This window comes from Plecotus auritus (assembly GCF_963455305.1).
Source record: "Plecotus auritus genome assembly, chromosome: 5".
NCBI classification, from domain to species: domain Eukaryota; kingdom Metazoa; phylum Chordata; class Mammalia; order Chiroptera; family Vespertilionidae; genus Plecotus; species Plecotus auritus.
In genome coordinates this window covers 135,924,798-135,937,710 of record NC_137776.1, presented here as the reverse complement: position 1 = coordinate 135,937,710, position 12,913 = coordinate 135,924,798, and the positions used below count along the sequence as shown (strand labels likewise).

Below are 12,913 nucleotides of genomic sequence, written 5' to 3'. Positions count from 1 at the left end.
GGCCTGGAGACACTGCAACATATGCACTGAAAATGAACAGGTACGATAGATGCACATGAACATCTCAATTTTCTAGGCCTTAACACATGACTTGCCTCACCAGGAAGTGACAAATTAATTCACTGGAGTTTAGTCAATGAGGCCCCAACATCTCAAGTTGGGCATTCATTTCACTCACATCACAAGACAGCAGGTGTTAAACCACCTAAACCATTCCTCCCAATTAAGATGACATGGCACATACTTAATTTTTATACACATTCTCCTAAAAAAGCTCAAATTAAAAGGGCAGCTTAAGCAAGTGAGCGCGCGTGCGTGTGTGTGTGTGTGTGTGTGTGTGTGTGTGTGTGTGTGTGTTCAAGAAGGGAAGGGAAAACACTCACAGGGTATGATTATACCATAAGAAGGGGGAAATAAAAGTAACTTGAGACCTGGTATCTGAAGGAGGTATATTCAGGTTGGCTGCATTCATTGCCCTCTGTAAGCTAGGACTGATCTGGTTGCATGCTGTAGAGACCTGGCTTGCTGGAGGTGAAATGGGTCCCAGTCGCTGAACCATCATGGGGCTGCTGGTGACCACTAGATTGTTGCAGCTGCCTTTTCCAATGGACTTGCACTGAGGCCCAAAGCCAAGAGCCCCTAAAAACAAACGAATCAGGTTAGCTTTCATGTTCCTTACATCAGAAATCAGTAAATACACACAGGTGCACACTTCTATCAGGTCCCATCTTTAGAGACAGTCCTTGGATCTGTTTTTTTAGTATTGGTATTACCAAAAAGCTTCCTCTAATTGCAATAAAAAATATAATGCCACAACTCATCTAGAATCACCACTTACACGAAATGTGCTTACATTTTGCTCCTTCTGTATACAAGTGCCCACTTACATTATTTTATCATCTCCTTACCTAAAGAGTTAAAGTGATAAGTAGATGGGCTTACTCATATCAAACCAAGTTTATTCTAGAATAGCTAATATTTTAAGTGGCTTACTTCATTCCAATTCTGACCTTCCAAAATGCCTCTTTAAAAGGAGATAGTCTGGCTGTTGTCTCTCCATTCTTGATTTCTCCTCTTCATCCAATACATTGTCATTGGACATATAGCCAATTTTTTAAAAATCAGGACAGCCATAAACAAAACACTCATTATAATTAGACATAGCTTTTTCTTTTCATTGTAACAATCTTCGAATGTAGTAAAATTTGGTTCATACCCAAAAGGGAAAGGAAAAAAAGAAACCCACAAAAATCTGTGTCCTTAGGGAGAAGGGAAAAGCAAAGAGGAGAAAGGCAAACACTGTCATGACTCACTTACAAAAAAATAAAAAATAAAATGGTTGAATCATTCTAGACATTCTTTTTACATGGACGTACTTCTTCAAACATTTTTTTTTTTTTTTTTTGCGAACTACCTGGTCAAGTCTCAGTGACTGTACACTCTGTTCTCATTTCAAATGAACAAAAATAAGTATGACCTCAGTTTTTAACAGATCAGGCCCTAAATATTTCTCACCAAATTCCCCATGTTTCTCATTGATATACTTGGGATCAAAGTAGGTGGAAAGCATCACTGTAACTTTCCTTAGTCCTAGAGGATACAATTTCCCATTTTGTTTTCCCAAAAATTAAATACATAGCCCCAAAGAGGACAGTCATCTTTTGTAATATTCTCTTCAGAGAGCCCACAAAACTGAAGGATAAATAAGACCTTACAGCAATGGCTATGCTCTCATCAATGAAACCAGACCTTAAAAGTTCTGGGAGAGTCCCAGCATCTTCAGCTGGAAAAAGCCTGCTGGAGGCCAGCCCTTTGAAAACTAAAATCCAAGTGGTCACTGACTTGCCCAAGGCCACACAGGGATTTTCTGATAGAGCAGAAACAGATTCCACTAGGGTATATTTTCATGGTACCTGGGTGTTTAGGTGTTGGATGCTTCATTTGTTCCGTGGATACATGACAAGATCATTAGCTCTAAGTGAAAAGTTCTCTCAATTATTTTTTAAGATACACAAACCAGAACTTTCCCTCTACCTCTTTCGCTGCAGCTTATATCTGATGCATCTTCTAGTGCCTTGAAAGATAAGTTATGGGTGGTCTGTTTCCATAACTCACATAACACTGTACCATCAGGATTTCATCTCCTTATCAAGAAAAATGGATATACTTTTATGCAATGACTATGAACTTAGTATCTTTATAAATTCCACAAAACTACATGCCATTTGCTCTTCAAATCTCTCTTTACCTCAGAAAAAAATGGCCATGGTCCATAGCCTAGTCCAGTATAAAAGACACTGAAATTCTCTCCCCAGGTCCCATCCCTACCAGTCATGGCTATTAAAAGCTACACCAGATGTCAGGTATTTTGTCAAATTTAATGTCATATATTTACCTAAGTAACTCACTCATTTCATGCCTGCTTCCACCTCAGTAAAAAGGTATTAATACCTACCTCTAAAACAAAGACATATTAGCAGCTAGAACAGCACACCCAAGAAATACTACTTGGAGGCAAAGCATATTCACACATTCTTTAATCAAATCTAAGATACCATATATTGTAAGGCCTACCATCATTTTATGTACCAGTAATAACATGCACTGTCAGTTAAACTAGTGCATGGTGTTGAGATTTCAGAGATGTGCTGGTGTGAAAATATGCGCTCCTTAGAATGGATAAATACCAACATGATGGCTGAGAAATGTCTAACCTTGTCTTGTTCATGGTCTTCTCTGCCTGGAACATCCTTACCCTAACTTGTCTACCTAGTGAGCACCTCTGCACCTTCATGGTTTCAATTCAAAGGTCACATCTCTCTGACTCCTCACCCCAACTGTCAGCTGGAAAGATATGACCAATTCTTCTTTCCATTCTCCTACAGTCCCTTATAAAAATCTACCCCCAAACCTTCAGGGAACTGAGATGTTTACATGCCTGTCACTCCCTCCTCATTTATACTTTAATGCTCTTTCAAGGTAAAGCCCTTGTTTAAGGAATCTCTGCTTCCTCAGCACCTAGCCCAGGGCCTAAACAGACAGAACACAAACAATAACGTCGGTCAATGAAGTTGAAAAGAAATGAATGGATGAAAATAAAAGATAGTGATACACATGAATATTAAATACTAACAAATTATTTTCACAAAAACTTTCCTGGTTTTCTTTTTTAAAAGGCAGTGCCATTTTTCAAAAACAAGCTCCAATTAAGTCAATCCTTTGACAGATTCCACAGCACTGCTAACTTCCCAGCATCTCCGTGATTTTTACTGTATTACCTCCTACACTAATACACTAGTCAAGCTGAACCTCATCTAACCACAGAGTGACTGTTTCTGAAAAGTGTCACATATGGCATCCTTGAAGCCTCAGGCTAAATGGTAAATGTCTTAGGAACAGGTAATGTTTGTGGCACAGCTGTGAGAATGTTCTGGAAAATAGTATCTGTCTCAAAAGTGTAGGCAAACAATTTGACCTGGGGTCACTGTGCTCAATCCAATAATTTTTTTCATAATTCTAGACAAAATGAATACCTCCAGACTACTCAGAATTGAGCAGAATTGGAAGTGTGGTCTCATTAGCCTACCTGGGATCCATCCACCCCACCCCCACCCCAGCTAGTTATGCGACTTGGGCACATTACTTAAACATGCTTTATCTCCACGTCTGTGTCCTCTCATCTGTAAAATGGAAATAAAAATAATACCACCTCATAAGGTTGTTGTACATCTAGTATTAATTACACATGTAAAGGACTCAGCACATTGTCTAGCACACAGTAGGTACTCAATGGATATTAGCTGCTATTGTTGTTGTTATTATTATTATTAATATTATTATTCATGACTGCCATGGCATTTTTGCTCCATTCTTTTTCTTGAAGTGAAACAGTTCTAATTCCTTGCATAAAACAAGATAGTAAATTATTCTATTTATTTCTCTACCCATTGCCAATGTTCTATCTGCTTTCAGTCTGGAGCCAATTTTTTTTTTTAAACCAGGTGTCACAGATAGAAAAAAAAAACGTTTCAACTGGCCAAGTTTGAATGTTCCTTGGCTTGTCATTTGTTGAAAACAAACCACACAACTTTTCTGACTAACAGATGTGCCAACTACTTGTGTACTAGTTTCACTTTGAAATTCTACTTTTTCTGCTTTTTAGCAACTGCACACTGTTTTTTAAAAATGTGTTTATGGCTCAAATAAGGATCTGAGTGGATAGCATTCTGAGTACCACATACATTCTAGCCAAAATCACTGCATGCTGGTGGGGAGCATAAATGTTTTGTATTTTCCAGTTTCTAAATAAGAGGTCATCTTAGCAGAGGTATGTTTTTAATTAACATCTTCATTAGTTTAAAGGGTTCTAGAGAAGTCAAATAGTTGATTATGTCACAATTATCCTTGCTGAGGCCACATCCTTCAGAACTGTTTATGTTTATCCACTGATTCCTCTAAAAATGACATAGATATTGGGGAAACACAAAGGACATATATATGGGAGGAGAGTAGGAAGAAATAACCAAAATATCTTGGTTATTATACTTCATTCGACTGACACTTATCAAATGCCAACCACAAGCCAGACAGTCCCTGGAGACAATGGTGAGCAAGATGGACAGTCTCAGTCCCCACATATCCAATATCCTTGTCATAAAAGCAAACACCAAACAAACCATCTATAATAATAAAAATATAATATGCTAATTAGATCAGACAGCTGAACGACCTTCCAGACGTCATTCTGGACATCCTTCCGGACAAAGCCCTGGTGGTGGGGCCGAGGCAGAAGTGGTTAGGGGTGATGAGGCAGGCAGGTGAGCAGTTAGGGGTGATCAGGCAGGCAGGCAGAAGCATTTAGGGGTGATTAGGCAGGCAGGGGAGCAGTTAGGGGAGATGAGGCCAGTAGGCAGGCAAGCGGTTAGAAGCCAGTGGTCCCAGATTGCAAGAGGGTGCAGGCCAGGCTGAGGACCACCCCCCTCTGTGCATGAATTTCACACACTGGGCCTCTAGTTCATTATTAAAAAAGGTGATCCCTGCTTCTAGCTTGGGTCATATAAAAGGCTTTCTTTATAGGTCAAACATGATTGAATGAGAGCAATTTCTATATGGTTCAATCTAACATGCAGAATGCTATATAAACACAAATAATATATATCAGGATTTGAGTCCCGCCTCTCCTACTCACTGCTGTGTGACACTGAAAAAGGTCCTTAAAGTCTCTGCACCTCAATGTCCTGTTCCCTAAAATGTGTTAGTAATAGTACCTAACTCATAGAGTTATTAATAGGATTAAAAGGATTAATGTATATTAAGATATGTCTTACCACCTCTAAGGATCAGTGTTTTCTTCCCAACCTTTCACTTTAAAACATTTAAAATCTACAGAAAAGTTATAAGAATAATGCAATTAAACTTTATCTTTATTTTCTCTATTGATAAACTTTATCTATTGATCAATATATTCATCTATTCATCTCTCCATATATAAGCTTATTATTAATTTGTTGAACTGTCTAAAAATAAATCGTATTTTATGCCCTTCACCCCTAAATATATAACCATAACACCATGATCAAATTCAAGAAATTTAGCAATGATATAGTGCTAGTATGGAATATACTGTTTATATTCAAATATTACAAATTATCCCAGTAATACCCTTTAGAGCAATTCTTTTCCAATCCAGAATCATGCATATCTAGAAAAGGTTCTGAGATTCACACCAAGGTGGGCCGTCAAGATGGGTTAATAAATCACTGGACATTGGAGGCAGAAGAAAAAGTAAAATAGTAGAAACAGGAAAGAAGTGTTAATTGTATACAGCACAGTAGTTAAGAGCATGGGCGTGCACCCTAGTTTCACCACTAAATGGCCATGGGACCCTAGGCAGGTTACTTAAGCTTTCTGTGCCTCATTGTCCCAATCTTTAAAATGGAGTAATACTAGTAGTTAATTCATTGATTTGTTTTGACGATTAAAAATAACCTAAAAGCCCAGTAGGTGTGACTCATTGGTTGAGTGTCGACCTATAAACCAGGAGGATCACAGTTCTATTCCCAGTCAAGGAACAGTCCCTGGTTGCAGGCTTGATCCCCATTTTAGAGATTGGGACAATGAGGCACAGAAAACTTAAGTAATCTGCCCAAGATCACATGGCCATTTAGTGGTGGAACTAGGGTGCAAACCCATGCTGTATACAATTAACACTTCCCAGGAGGGGGTGTGCAGGAGGCAGCCGATCCATGATTCTCTGTCATCATTGATGTATCCATCTCTCTCCCCCCATCCCTTCCTCTCTAAAATCAATAAAAATATATTTTAAAATAACCTAATATATGTCATATACTTAGGGCTTGGCACTTAATAAATGCATTTTAAATATCAATTTATTTTATCAAATAATTTTGTATCTGCTGTCTTTCTGATGTTGTTTCTAACACCTCTTTTCTCCTGAGTGACCAAGGACTACATGCTAATAACGCTCTGCCTAAGATCTTCCACCTCAATACACAAACTTAACATTTCCCCTCCATCCCCCCTCCCCTCAATGGGTTTTAAGCCTCAAGCCTCTCTCTTTCCTCATCCCACCTTATCTGCCTCTTAGGTTCTCCCCAGCTTTCACTTACACTGAGCTCCCTAGAACTAGATATATTTCTTGCATACTTAACATACAGGTTTGTTATATAGTGTTTTATCAAATTTATAAAGATTCACTGCTTAGATACCATAGTGACAAATTAATGAACACAGAGTAGGGCAAAAGTAGGTTTACAGTTATGAGTACATGAAACCCAGGGTTTATTCTTGTGTTATTATTTATTAATTATTGTATTATTTTCCATACAAACAACTGTAAACCCACTTTTGTCCCACCCCATATAGGTGAGTGTGTGGGGTGTTACTCTGAAATACAGTAAGGCATGGGTAATTGGCTAAAAACACCACCAAAGTATGAGAATTAGAATAAAATAGCTGGCTTCTTATATTCAGGGGCAAAGATTTCAATGTCACAAACATTGCAAATGCTCCAAACTGCACAAAACCTATGGGAGGTAAGAAATATTGGGTATAGCACCTAGCCTCCATGGACTGTACAATCTCTGTAGAGATAAGATATACTCCCTTAGGAACAATCTGATAATGATACTGGACTGTATGGGATTATAAGCATGAGGATGAATCATAGAGACAGGAGTTCAGAAAAGAGGGAAATTTCTATTTATCAGATTATTCATTGAAGAAGAAGGATTTTAATCACCAATTTTATTTAATTCCCAAAGATCTTCAGGAAGTCCTAAGTTGTTCAATGATAACAAATAAGGTAGGGTCATGGAGAGCTCCATAGTCAAACAGCTTTGGGAAACCCCTAATATAGTAAAGTTAAATATATCTCTTTATTACAAACTTCTCAGAGCCTTTATACAAACTGCAAATGTGTATAATAAATCTCCCAGAGGAGCAAATAATATGCAAAATATATTTGTATAGGGTGCTTTTTTTCTCTCTTATGGACTCTCTCAAGACTGGCATCCTAAGGAACATACGTTGGAAACAGTAAGTTAAAACATGAAGTATGAGCACATGAATAAGAAGGATTTGGTAGAGTGTAGACATGGAAACAGAAGGAAGGAGACATGGTGCATACTGGGGAAAACGAAGGAAAGTCAGGACTGCCTGCAAGAGGGGAAAGGGCAAGCAGAAGAAAGGGAGAAAATAGAGTCTGAAGACCTGGACATTATGCATTCACCAACGGCTCAAACCAGGCTGCACATTAGTGTTACTAGGAAAGTTTTAAAAAATGCAAATTCATAGGTTCCACCTCAAATCAACTAAGCCGGATGAGGCTGATTCCACTGGCCTGGTGACATGCACCTAGGACCCTGTGCTACAGAGAGTGGTGTACACCTATTGGAAATCAAGTTCACCCAAGATTAACCTGGTAGAGATGGGGAGAAATGCTAGAGGAGGACATGAAATTGGACAAACAATGAGGAAGAGGCCACATGGTGGTGAATGACAGCATAAGACAGCCATTGTTAGGAAAGCAAATTCAAGTAAGACTGACAATTTTATAATTGCCTGATAAAAATTTAGGAGATCAAGTCGCAAGAGGTCATATAAAAGACAATTTTTGTGACTTCATTCCACAATAAGTTACTTCATCCCAGCCAATAACTAGGTCACATCAAATCCAGAATAATGAAGATTCCCATGAATCATGCAATATCCCACCACAAAGAAGTTGGGCTTGACTCTACCAAGTTTCTCCCACAAAGAATATAACTTTCACACCAACACTCTTCCAACCTAGTCAGCGTTTAAGAATGTTGGCTACAAAGTATGGAATCACCAGCATTACTCATTTCATTTCACCCCTGCATTCAATGGAATTGTATTTATACCCTGAGAGATTAAAATATATCGTATTCCTTTCTGTACCACTCAGTTCCCTGGATTCCTGGACATGAAGCCTCATTCTTGTTCCCCACCACTTGGGCACTCCTGATAAGACGTTATTAAGAATACACAGCTCTGAACCACCTCATAAAGATGTAAAGATATATTAAACAGCATTCCCAAAATTGATATTCTAAAGTCCTACCAGTCCGCTATTGTACATCAATTACCAACTAATTAGTAGAGAGCGCTTATGCTGACCCTTCTGTTTTCTCTTGTAATGATTTGCCACGTTAACTGAAAGCTGCTCTGCTCCATAGAGACTCTTAGTATATCAAGATGTTAAATAAAGTTCACCAACGATTAGCCTAGAAATCCAAAGAGGAAATGTAAGCACATTTTACTGCTTTTCCCTCAACAAATTTTCTAACCATCCCATGGGAACAGAGCAGATGTATTTGTTAAATAAGCAAGCCATTACTCTGAAAAACTGAAGTACCAGACCAGCAATGCAGGCCCAGTTTAGTGATTTACTGCTTACTGATGAGGTTTATTGAATCTCTGCTCTGTGTGATAGTATATACTCCAGGGAGCACAGATACATAAATGAGTTAGGTAATTCTTGCTTACCATTTAATTTAATAGGCTTAAACCAGGGCTTATCTGTGGGATTAATCTATGAAAATAAGTTAATTCCCGGTGAAATTGTTTTACTACTTGCTCTATAAAGACTGGACTTCCATAAATATTAAAAAAAAAAAGGATGAGAAGAGTGGAGAGAGAGTGCATACAATAATGGGAGAAAAGTGCCTCAGTTTCCTCAAGACCATGAACAGGTAATATTTATTAAGCACTATCTGTGAGCTTGGTGCTGCCCTGGATGAATGGAGTCCTAGGCCTTTGGATTAGCCCTCAAAGTGCTTCTGATGAGTTGGAGAAAGATTTAATAAACATATGAAACAATTAGAACACACCCCATCTTAAACTGAGTTGCCAGAATCCTGAGCACAGAAAGAGTTCAAACAAGAAACAGATCTGTATAAAGTGGAGGAGGTTTGTTGGAGGAGGTGAGACTTAATCTGAGCCTGTTAATAACTGGAAGGGAGACAGTGGTACAAAGAGTAGGCTGGCCAAAGTGAAATGAAGAGAATGTGCTAGGAAAGGTATGAAGGTAGCATGGGGAAGTGGTGAAGAATGGCGATGCTAAGGCCAGAATGTCTTAACTTACCAGCTATGTGACCTTGGGCAAGTTCCTTAAACTCTCTGTGCCTCTGTTTCCTCATCTGGAAAATGGGGTTGATCATTGTACCTACCTTTATAAGTTTGTTTGGAGAACTAGTAAGTCAATGTACATAAAGCACTTATAGTAGTGTCTAGTACACAAGTAAGTATTCTATAAGCCCTAGGCATTCGTATTCTTATTAAAGTATTACCATATTGTACAGGACTTCCAAGGCCAGGCCCCCAAAAGAGCTATAATAGGTTTTTAAGAATGGTTGTGATAAGATGAGGACTATGAAGAGGGCAGTCTAACTATTTCTAGTAATATGGAAGCAGAGCAAAGAGTGAAGGCAGGAAACCAAGCTAGAGAGATGTTGCTATGATTTCAGGATGCAGTGACGAGGTCTGGACCAGTCATACTGCAATCAACAGAGGGAACAGAGTAACCCCCAAATGACCTTATAAAGAAAATAAATAAGGGGGCTGTTGAAGGGCCTGTAAGAAATATTAGATTCCAAATCCTTCTCCATAAATTAAGCTCATGTTTTTTCTAAGCTGCTTGTTACCCCCAAGACAACCAAAAGAAGAAATTGGATGAGAAATGACAAAGCTGCCTATTGGTGAAACTCCTTACTGTACGAAACAATGACTGGGGACCCCCTCTGTCAGAGAGGAGGTGTTAACAAATATTTGCTGGATAAACAAATAATATGACTCTTAACAAAATTTATAAGGCAAGACAAGTATAGTTCAAGGCCACAAATGATGCTGAGAAGTTCCCTCTTCAATATGCTGTGATGTAGAAGACAGACAGCGATGCCTGGTGAATACAAGTGTTAATATGTCCCTGTCACTAAATTACCTGAACAACTGGAAATATTACTACTTTGCCCCCATCCATACTCCTTTCCTGTGACACACACACACACACACACACACACACACACACACTCTCTCTCTCTCTCTCAATATAAAGGGAGTATGGTCTAAGTCATTCAATATAAATAAATGAAACTTTTTCTCAGGATCTAAGATTTGATTCAGAGGCAAAATCCCATTTGATCCTTCATATTAGTGACAACTTCTTACTATCTAAAAGGCAGAGTTTACACTGTTCTCATTAAAAGCTGCTAGGCTACCTTTGTTTTCCCTCAAACAGTAATTCTTCAGAATTATCCAGAGACAAATACTCTATCATAAGTTTTTCTGCAACATATTCTACATGAGCTTACAAGTCTGGATGAGATGCCCAGAAGACTCAAACCTGGAGAAAAGGCAAATAGTTATGGAGATTATATTTTCTTACATTAAAAATTAAATCAACCATACTTCTAAGAACCAGAAAATACAGTTTCCTGCACCCAGAAGTCCACCAGGGCTGTCTAACTGTCTCATACCCTTTGCCTCTGTAGGCTGTAGATTCTTATGTGTGTGTGTGTGTGTGTGTGTGTGTGTGTGTGTGTGTGTGTGTTGAATACATTTTATTCTCTTTGTTTTTTATTGTCTAAAATTTTACATATGTCTCCTTTTTCCCTGATTGACCTCCCCTGGCCATTCCCACCCCCAAGGGCAAGCCCCCACCACCCCAGTGTCTGTGTCCATTGGTTATGCTAATATGTATGCATACAAGTCCTTTGGTTGATCTCTAACCCGCTGTTCCAAAGCCCATTCAGCAGACCACATATGTGGCAAAAATATTTGTTGAGCTATTATTTGTAACTAGGGGCCCAGTGCACTAATTCATGCACCTTAAAAGGAACTGTGGGCCGCAAGGCTGTGGTAGGCACAGGGGCGGGTCTCTCCCCATCCTCCATGCCCCTGCCTGGCCCCTCCCACCACAGCCCCTGGTCCCGTCTGCTGGCAGCCCCACTCCCACAGCCACCACCACTCCCACATGCTTACAGCACTAGCCCTGCTTGCACCCACTGACAGCGTGGAGCAACTGGGGCCGAAGCCAGCAGCAGGTGCGAGTGGCGGCTGCTGCCCCGATCACCTCTCAGGTGCAGGGGGAAGTGGAGAAGCCCTCAGAGGCAATCAGAGCCAGCAGCCGCTGCTTGCACCTGCTAATAGCACCAAGTGATCGGGACCAACACTGGCAGCTCCGGCGCCGGTAGCAGGTGCAAGCAAGGCCAGCACTGGGCGGGACCACGTTGCATGGGAGCAAAGAATTTTCAGTAACCACCAGAGGCTCACCCTGATGACAGCGACCGGCGCCCCACCTTGGTCTGGCGCCCCCATTACCTGCTCCACCATCCCGCCGCAGCCAATGCCTGCCATGTTCCACACATGCCCTCCTGGTGGTCAGCGCACGTCATAGCGACCGGTTGTTTGATTATTCCACCATTCCGTCTATTTGCATATTAGCCTTTTATTATATAGGATTTGTGCTCCTTTGTCTCTGGGGCTTACAAGAGGGCTAGAAGTTGACATTGATTGATTTCATCCTCTTTTCTAGTCCTGTGCAGGCATCTAAGTCCAGTGAGATTACTCAGGTGCTCTGAGTTGCCTCAGAGGCAGAAGCCAGGAAAGCGAAGACTGCCCAAAGTCTGGGAAGAACAGCAATTTGATGGTTCCCCAAATAGAGAGACAGTGTTCAGGCAGGGCAGCAAGGGTGGAGTTCATGGTTACCTGGCAAATATATAAAGGCCAAACTCTAGGTTCCTGTGCCCAAGCAATGAACACAGCAACAGACTTCTAGAAATCATGTGGGCTTGGTCAGCAGTCACCTTAGCAGCTACCTAATGGACCAAGAACCAGAAAAGTACTTGGAATGTTCTCCTCTGTACAAGACCCCAGGCTCTGTCTCACCTTGACAAGATATTGTGTATCCCAACCAACAATGATTGAGATTAAATTTTCTGCTCATCAATAAGATGAGGTCTTAATAGTCTCATTGCTTTGATTTAAAGGAAATGGCCAAGTAGCTCAGTTAGTTAGAGCATCATCATCCTAATATGCCAAGGTTACAGGTTCAATCCCTAGTCAGGGCACCATTTATTGTACACATGAGTTGGTAGAGTAAGTCATACCCACTACAGATTCTGTTAAAATTAGAAAGATACAAAAACTGAAATACTTACCCTTTGGCTCAAGCAACTTGTTACTGTATAAAATTACATAACAACAAAACTACCAAAATATAGAAACATGATTCTAGTCAAAAGCCTCAACACACAGCAATCTAGTTAGTGTAACTTCCCTTCTTTTTCTTTTATTTAATGCTATTTTTGAACTTAAAAGAGAGCCAGAGTAATCTAAGCATCTCAGTCAACATGATTGGAACATGAGTTAG

At 39.9% G+C, this 12,913-nt stretch overlaps 1 protein-coding gene across 1 annotated transcript in view; it reads right to left on the bottom strand.

Moving 5' to 3' along the window:
* GLIS3 (GLIS family zinc finger 3) overlaps nt 1-12,913 on the bottom strand; it is a gene marked incomplete at its 3' end in the record, with an annotated part of 480,703 nt that overhangs the window by 330,076 nt on the left and 137,714 nt on the right. Inside the window, exon 2 of the mRNA XM_080671372.1 lies at nt 432-639. Coding sequence (XP_080527498.1) covers nt 432-562 — 131 coding nt within the window. The 5' untranslated portion in view covers nt 563-639. The remainder of the gene's footprint in view (nt 1-431; nt 640-12,913) is intronic.